This window comes from Ornithodoros turicata, chromosome 2 (assembly GCF_037126465.1).
Source record: "Ornithodoros turicata isolate Travis chromosome 2, ASM3712646v1, whole genome shotgun sequence".
Classification (NCBI taxonomy): domain Eukaryota; kingdom Metazoa; phylum Arthropoda; class Arachnida; order Ixodida; family Argasidae; genus Ornithodoros; species Ornithodoros turicata.
The window spans coordinates 140,601,040-140,610,279 of NC_088202.1; the positions used below are offsets into that span (position 1 = coordinate 140,601,040).

At 46.8% G+C, this 9,240-nt stretch overlaps 1 protein-coding gene across 1 annotated transcript; it reads right to left on the reverse strand.

The window, feature by feature from the left end:
• Window positions 1-575: 575 nt before the first annotated feature.
• On the reverse strand, window positions 576-9,007 carry LOC135385097 (procollagen C-endopeptidase enhancer 1-like). Its single transcript, XM_064614273.1, has 5 exons — window positions 8,994-9,007; window positions 7,384-7,631; window positions 6,121-6,332; window positions 3,376-3,538; window positions 576-667 (listed from the first exon to the last, which is right to left on the reverse strand). Exons 1-5 carry the CDS (start codon window positions 9,005-9,007, stop codon window positions 576-578), a joined length of 729 nt encoding a protein of 242 aa, XP_064470343.1.
• Window positions 9,008-9,240: the final 233 nt, after the last annotated feature.

Below are 9,240 nucleotides of genomic sequence, written 5' to 3' on the forward strand. Positions count from 1 at the left end.
AATTACACCACATAGGTGTGTGCCATGGAACAAGATGTTTACATCTAAAAAGTGTAAAAAAAAATACTTTGTTGTATCCCGGTTTGTGCATTGGAAATGATCCCATCACCTTACTATTTGACTGCATTCAATGGCCTCCGGTTGTCGCGAATGCCACCGTCCTTGTATATGTGACATCCACATAATCCTTGATGTACCGAAGATAGTGATCACTGGAATAGTCCCGAACGACGTAGATTGGTTCCCCTTTGCTCAGTGCTAGGATTTCTTACCTCTAGCCAGTCATGGCGACTCAAGTTACTCAAAAAAGTAAGTAAGCGACATTTATTCTTTTTGAAATGTAAGTAGTTTCAGCTGCGACGTTAAAGCATCATCTCAGCAGAAAATTTATTTTTTGCACTTGTGCTGTCCTAGGAGAGATACGAGGTGTGGCTATTAAAAAACGAGACTGGAGGGGAAATCGTGTCTATTATTACGTCACTCCAAATTAACAGCGATCCACTTAAACATACTCCCCTCCCCTATCAATGCAACGCTGGACATGAATTTTCCCCAGTTGGAAGCACCGCTCCAGATCATAATGTGTTATCCGCTTCAGTGTCGTTGCCGTTCTGTCTTTGTGTTTGGGGAGAGTTTGGAAATGGCTCCTCTTCAACGCCGTCTTCATCTTTGGAAACAGGTAAACGTTTCAATGAGCTAAATCCGCCGCATAAGGAGGATGATCGAACTCTGAAGCCTTCTTGTCGGCAAGGTACTGCTCCACCGACAGTGCATGGTGAGCTGGCGCATTGTCCTGGTGGAGAGCCTACGAGTTTCCTTTTTTTTTCTCCCGCAAGCCGGGCCTCTCCTTCCGAACTATATCCCACAGATGTCCACCATATCTATTATCATCCGAACGCTTAGCCGGCGATCGTTGCAAACAAATTCATTATTTTTTTAAACATTCTACTGTGTTGCTGCACTGACAGGCCGGCATCGTCTGTCGTCGTCTTCAATATCCTCCCATCCGTCGGCAAACCGTAGACGCATATAGTCACTCATTCAGTGACTTTTTTTTTCAAAATCACGAGGACTTTCTGATTGGTTCGCTGCTCCAGAATCCCGGTGCCGACTGTGCTGTCTGGGGTTTGCCTGAGGCGTTTTCAGACATATGTCGTCACAGTTCCCTTAGAAGTAGGCCCAGGACGCACATTCCCCCAGTGCGTCAGTGTTGACGTTGCCCAACTCTGTGAGGCCGACAACGGCGAGCCCGTTCACCACCACCACCACCACGACCACCATGACCCCGGCAAGACTACCGCGTGGCTGTACCTGTGAGCACCGCGCTGTCACATTCGCTAGTGGAAAGTTCGAAGTCTCCTATCGCGCATGCGCTTCCCACTCGGGAATGCACGAAAGCTACGAGACGCCAAGTCTCGTTATTTAGTAGCCACACCTGGTACACCGTGTTGTAAACGGAAGGTTTCCCACGGGCCCTAACGGCACGTGACGCCACCCCACGTGACCCTCGAGGCACGGTTGGAGTGAGTCTATAAGACAACCCTGGCGACGTATGAGATGCGTGAAATTCCTGTTTCACAAAATCGGCAGCTTATTTGAAGCCCTGAACTAACTAAAGTGTGGAAAATACTGCAGTAGCTGGGTACGTTAGTTACTGACTTACATGTTACAGTTACTTCAACCAAAAGTCTTAACTAGTTACAGTTACAAGTTCCTTCTGTAGAAAAGTCACTATAATGCAAAAACTAACAAGTTACAATTACAAGTTGCTTGTAGCTTAGTTATAGGTACTACCCAAGACTGCCTCTATAAATGCCATTACACTGGACCAGTAGCAAGACATATCGACGTAGGTCGCAGCTTATATCGCCTTAGGGATCATGTACACAGCGTTGCCGCGTAGGACGGACAAAAAACAAACAAATAAACAATTTTTTAGATCCTTGACATGCAAAACGCAGCAGAAGGACAGGGACAATAGAAAGGCAACGCACAGTGCGTCGAGTATTCTCTCGTCCCTGTCCTTTTGCTGCGCTTGGAGAATGACACAGCAACTATCCCGCTTCAGTACTTTAGTAATTTTGCATCCTCACATTGTCTTGTGTCGACTATGCATAATATGACGATTTAGTAAAGTGTGAATTTTCTTTTTTACAATTCAGAAGTAAATATATGGTCACCGCTTTGTTGACAGAAAGGATGATGAGTGAAGCGCCATTCTCGCAAGGGATGTGGAAGCTCGTGAAGTGGATGACGGCCTCGTCGTCTAAGTTCCACACGCACCGGGTTCCTGAAGCAGCTCCTGATGGGAAGCCAGGACTCGATACTGTCTTCGCCGTTGCCTCTATTGTCAAATCACCGCCGCACAGTGCTGTCAAGGGGGAAGAAATAATCGTCATTTTTTTTTTCGGAGGACGAGAGTACGTAGGAGATAAATATGTTTACGCGAGAGAATAAAGTAACGAAGAAGAGCGGAAGAGGTCATAGCCCAAGCAGCACAATGTACTGAAAGTCGAGTGCAATAGGGGTGGACGGTATGTGTCTTATCAATGTTCCTTAGTTTCAGGAGTCTGTTGAAGGCCTTACACCTACCCCTCCACCCCTATTGCACTCGACGTTTAGTACATTGTGCTTCTTGGGAGTTATCACAAATGTGAGCGCGCTCACTGTCATGTCTTTTCATGTGACCCAACCGGGGGAGTGTCCTGCGGCGCAGCGACAAACGATTCTGTAGCTGACAGCAAAGAAAGGTGGTGTTGCCTGCTACCTGTGCGCGGTATAGAACTCCCGATATCATATATGATATATATATGAACTTGCTTTTTAGCTGCCTAAGTTGCATCAAATAGATCTAGGAAATCCATCAGTGAAGAGGGTGGGGCGAGAGGCCGTCCACTTGCAGGCACGCCTGATGCGTGTTCGTGAGGACCTGCATCCATGGGGTGTTGCTATAGGATTTTTTTTTTCAACGGTGGACAGCAAAGTGCTTCCAAGGGGGCAAAGCGTGCAACCGCTTCACCTCCTTACGTGGAGACGGACGCTGCGGACTGTGAGGGTGTTCACAGGTTCATATCATTATGACATCACAGAAAAAAAAAATCATGACCTATGAATAAAGAGAGCGCAGTTTTCACAAGTGACCTTGCATCCCCCCACCCCCACCCTATGGGAGTTCCCAGGATTCTTTCCAAGAGGGGGGGGGGGGCACGAGTACAAACCCCCTACCCTCCCTACCACCTTTTCTTTCTTTCTCTCTTTTTTTTTCGGACGTTGCGCACAGTGTGGGTGTTTAGAGGTGTTGGAGGTTTGTCCTGCTGTCCCACCATCTTAATGGTCGTACATAGCAAGATTACAATCGCGGGAAGCTGTACTTACGCGCTTCCTGAGTGATGACAGCTTTGAAGCCGGAGCCGGACACGAAATGGTCGCTGCTGAATCTCAAAGATAAGATATTCCCTGCCATGGGAATGCTAGAAGGCGCGGTGGAACCACAGAAACGTTGCCTGGATAAGTCACGGCTGAGCAGGGTGTCCCAAACCTGAAAAGAGATGTACTCGATATGAGATATGACAACGCCACCGAGATAAACAAAGAGTGATGGCTTTCACGTTGTGACGTAGCCACAAAGAGATCCGCGAATCAGTCGCGGTAGGTCTTGAGTAAAGGCCGGAGCGAGCTCTCGCATGATGTAGATAAGAGCAAAGCCGCACGTGACTTGCGCATGCCTGTTTGCGCGATAGTCGGTTGTTGCGTGCTAGCATTTGCCTATTATAATGATTTTGAGTAGCAGTCACACGTTGCAGATCCCATACGAGGTCGCAATCAACTGGGTCGGAACGCTTTGATTTTGATTGTATTTTTAATCGCTCGCATTTGGTCGTATGTCATTATGTGTGTATTTTGACACCCGGTACCGTTTTCTTCAAGGGTTACACAGGCAGTCCGAAAAATTTGTTTGATAGTCTCTGTACGACGGCTTGGTCGTTGCCGCCCTCTGTAGTAAGGCGCATAAATTGCAACTAGAATAACGCCGGACATCTAATAGTCTCGGAGAATCGTAAGCGACCGTTTGATTCCGTATCACTGTCAGCCAATCACAAGCGCAGCCCACAGAGTCGGAACGTCCTACGTTTTACGGGCCAACGAGTCCTTAAGCCTGAAATCAAGCCCCTTTCCGATTCCGTCTCATGAAATCAATATGGCTAGCCGACGAGGTTCGACCATCATTTCGAGAACTTCACGAACCACGTGCAAGCGCTCAACGGTGAACGAACGATGACTTATTCTTCGTTTGGTGGAGTACTTGATAGACGAAAGAAACAGATATAGCGAGATGGTACAACAGCTAAACAAAACAGCAGAGAGGACAGAACGCCACAGGGACCCATTGAACGTTTCCCATAGGTCATAGGTGTCGCCACGCTTGCGTTGTCGCCAGAGCCGTTTATTAGGAGAGTTTGGCCAATGGGAGGAGCCTGTCTCGAAGCGCACCGCCTGACGTCACACGACGGGCGGCGCCAAATGCCAGTGGCACCATTTTGGAGCAGAGGAACAGCCTTGAAACCGTCCCGTGGCGCCACGGTGCGCCTTTCTTCCTCGTCAAGTGGGCGGAGCGACGACAGCTCTGACGTCACGGCTGCTCCCCACCTCGGGGCAGCCAGAGATCACAGAATGGCTAAACTCTCCTCATAAACACGCTTGGTTGTCGCGTTATCGCCATCGTACTATGAGATTACCTCAGACTTGTGCAGTCACTTGAGTAGAGTATGTAAGTTAAATATCTCTGATATTTTTTAGACTAACTCGGTGTCTGGCAAATACTTTCAAATGGTCCGCCTTTAGTAATCTTACTTAAATAGTTTTTTTAATAAACGCTACTCATTTTCCAAGTTACTTTGTAGATTCTTTTTTGTGTGTGAAACGAAGTCAAACGAACTATCCTCTTTCGTCTCGGCAACACACTTTGTGGTGTACCTATGCTGAGATATTTGCGACCACGTTCACGTCCCTCTTGGGTAAGGGGTAGAGTGCAGCTCCTTAATCAACGCCATGGTTGAGCATAGAATAAAGATCCCTTGCTTGATTGATTCGTGGGGTTTGGGAGCGTGAATGATGCGATGCCTTGTCCTGAAGGGTACGTGGGCAAGCCATTGAGACGGGGGCCCATCAGGCAGGATAGAACAGCTGTGCCGAAAGCCGTAGCAGGTGGGGGCATGTAAGATATTATTACGGCTTCCAGTCCCCCAGGCTGCAATTATTCCCCATCATAGACTCCAATGAAATTGACTCCCTAGGACTGAAAATAGTTCCAAAGCTCCACATAAACTTTCGTAATGCCATACTTCTGTCTTCCATAGTTTGCTCGCCCGACATCGAGTCGTTCCACAAAGCTATTTCACAAGTATCTGCCTATACTCGTGTTACACTTAAGAAGGAAAAGAAATCTAATCCGTCAACGACAAACGCCATTGGAGATAGAGATACGCAATAGCACGAGAGGACAAATACTGTAGCGCCACCACACAGCGTAGTGTCATGTGGCCACTCTACCCCGACAGCACCCGGTACCCTCTGGATGTACGAATAACGTCCTAACGAATTCGTACATCCAGAGGATATTCGGAGTTGCTGGAGTAAACAGCCAATACGGAAGCAGAGTACGTATGATGGATTACATTATCTGGCGGAGGAGCGACCGTGACTTCTCTGTGTCCAGACATCGTATCCGCAGCGCAGTAATATTTTAGGAGCGTCGGAGTAGATTTCTCTTCCTTCTTAATTTGAACAGGACTATAGTCTTTTGAACTTTTCCTTTTGAATTTGTACCATCATAGCATCCTGTTACGTTCCTGCGGTACCCTTGAATTTGTTTTGCAATAGAGCAAGACTGTATCGTCTACGCTCTGATCTACTTTGTGGCATTGTTATTGTACTGTGTCACGGTTAGACCATCAACTGACATTATCAATAAACATTGGCATTATCAATAAACAATAAAATACGTGTTGTCTACAAAGGAGCTATTCGTTTGTGACAAGTCACGAAGTCCAGGAAATGGAGCAACGTTACTCAATTTTTCTCAGAGATAGATAACAGATAGATCTGTCCAGTTTCGTATACCTCGACAACGTCATTGGAGCAAGTAGAGTCGTTGCTTTGTTGAAGCTGGAATTCTGTGAAGTTGACCCGCAGAATCTTTCCTGGACTTCCAAGGACGCGCCAGACACAGTTCACGTCGGGCGGGTATTGGGTTCCATCAGCTCGTGGCCAGCGGACATTGAGGCGGTTTGTGTCACCCATGCGAACAGTTCCACCACAGCCCTGAAGAGGGCCTGGAATTTAAATAAGAAAAAACGCAGGGGATTTGCCATTCCAATGATTTTGACACATTTTAAAGCACATATCCGGACAAAATCTTGCGCCTTCAGAGTCTTATCTAGATTTATGCCGTTGAAATCTACATGCGCACTATTCTCCTTATTTGTCAATGTGACGTTTTTCATATATTTATCTTATGTTATATTGTAAATTAAATTTCTAGTTTTGAGAAATGCGACGCCTCGGGGTGCCCAATCTCGTCTGGCAACATTGTTCCTCTTCGGAGCTCCATTTCCGTCTCCTCAACACAGCCGCCGCCGGCCTTCGAACGTGGGGCGGAGCGTGGAGACGTGAGCGGTTTCTGGGAGACAGACTGACATGACTACCCTCGGAGAAACTGTAACTATGGAGTCCTCGTGGGTTCATTACGTTCATTAGGTGCATTACGTTCATTGACGGGATTTATATTTTGCATCTTGTACACTATGCGTAGAGAATGCCTTTTTAGGGTTAAACCCGATTCCGCCCTGTTATTCCCCCGAACCGACCTCAGACCAATTCGGGTTAAACTCGATCTCTTCCCTATTTCCATTCACTTTGATATCCTCAAGTGACGTTTCCACTGAAGACGAAGAAAGGTCGCGGGGTCTTCGGGGATTAGTCCTGGTAGGTTACCCACAAAAAAATATAAAAGAAATGAATAAGAGAGAAAACAAGAGGAGAACCAAAAGCCCCTGATAGCACCCGAAAACGTAATTCCCTAACTATGCTGCATTTTATTACCGCATTTATCACTTTATATCGTATATCACTTTATAAACTGAGTCTTCTGGTGAGGTTGATTTATAATACGAATCAATATTTTTTTCGTAGTAGCACTTAAGCACCATTGCTACGTTCAGTCATGAGCAAAACAACCACGTACATCTACCATTTCACCAATGAGAGCTTAAGATGTGAGTTCTCAAAAGTCCTACATTCCAGTGGCTAAGTGCCATGTCCCCATTGTGTGGAGAAAATATGAAGACGGTAAAAAAAAAATAAAAAAAGAAAATCTAGGCTCACCGAGTGTAGCTCTGTAGAGAGCCTTGAATCCAAGGTAGTGTTCCTGCAGGATGAACCTGGTTTGGACTACAACAACGACGCTGTTGCTAGTACTGATTGTGATGGGTGACTGGTCTTGGCGACCGCAGTAGGCGTACAAGAGTTGGCTTCTGGTCCTGTTTCCGTCATATACAAGCACGCCGTTGACAAGGTTGGCGTAAGTGCACCCGGCTTGTGAACCTCCCCATCCTCCACGCAAAGAGAGGAAACTGCATTAAGGGAGAATGTTAACATGCCACACCGATCCACATCGAAAGCGCCATTCAGAACCCCATCTCCTGTTTCTCATGTCTCTTGTACCTAGCGCGCGCTATTGAAATTTGCATATTTCACATTTTTACCAACATACAGCTTTGGGCGACACGAGACAGTTGATGTTCTGAGGCTGGAGTACATAGAAAGGGCAAATAGATACGAAGCCTCAAGTGCCTAAGAAATTAACGACGAAAGATGGAAGTCACTCACAAAGTCCAGCAGTCCTACAGCTGGCACACCTTGTCAGTGACTTCTACCTTTCATCGTACAATATTGAATTTTGTTTCTCTATGCTAGATATGTTTTTCAAGTTACATAAAAACTCTCGTAAAGAGCATCTACTAAAATCATCTTCCGCGTCCGAGTCGCAACACGTGGCTCTCATGCAAGATGCAATGCGCGCGTGAGACACACGCGTGCTCCTTCCGCCCTGCCCTCATGCACCTCACCAGCCATCGCGTCCGTGAGTTGGGTACGACTTTTTAAACTCCCTAAGTTCGGATTAGAATTAACTGTATTATTCCTATACCACCAGTCATTCAGTCAACCCTTTGTATTTTAGTACAGCTTCAATGTTAACTTCGCACCTATCGTTTCGGAAGCCCAGGGGACACGACATGCTCATCAGGGTATTAGAAACCATACTTTATAGCTTGGAGATGGTGCACCTTCTTTGTACTCCTTGTGGAGAATAGGAGCACGTCGTCTAGGCGCCAGTAGGCGCGTTTACATGAAGACGATAAAAGTCGACTTGTCTAATGAAGTCGACTGATGCGCTGCATGTAAATCGGTATATATCGACCTAAAACCGAAGTCGACACAGTCGAAATAAGTCGCTCGAGACGGGTAGTTGAGATGACAGGCGTCGCTTGAACTCCGACATGTAAACCGCGCCAGTCGACTTAATACGCGACTTCCCGTACGTCATTGCCGGATGGATCTCTTGTGCTCCATCCCACACCGTACGCCCACCCACCTCCCACACCTAGACCTGTGTGCCACAGGGGTGGCATCCAATGTATTCCTCCGTAGACGAAAGCGTGCTGGGCGAACGCAATGCATCCTGGACAGGTCCTGGTCGCACGTCACAGCAAACGTCAAGGCGCACGTGACCTTAAAGATGGCGGCGCCCGTGATCGGCGGCCAAACCGTTTGTAAACAATGCGGTTGTTGTTTCTGGACGACGTTTCGGATGTTTTTCGATCACGGTAATTATTTTTATCCGATAATCTTGCAGTAAAACGCGCAGTTTTGCACACAAAGCATCGTATTGTTGACTTCGAAAGATGTGATGACGACTGCGCGTTAAGATTTACCGAGCCGATGCCATGTACTTAAACTAAGGAGAAATGGGCTACCATGTTGCGGAAGAAGCACCGCATAGTTTACGCTAGCAAAATGCGATAATCTCTTGGTGTTATGACGGCGAAAATATGTCGGTAAGCGGCAAAACGACATGTAAACAAAGTCACATGACCTGAAAATGACGTTTTCTATGACGTGCGACCAGGACAAGATGGCAGTTTTGCCAAAAGCACCCGCTTGAGGGTAGTTACAACAATG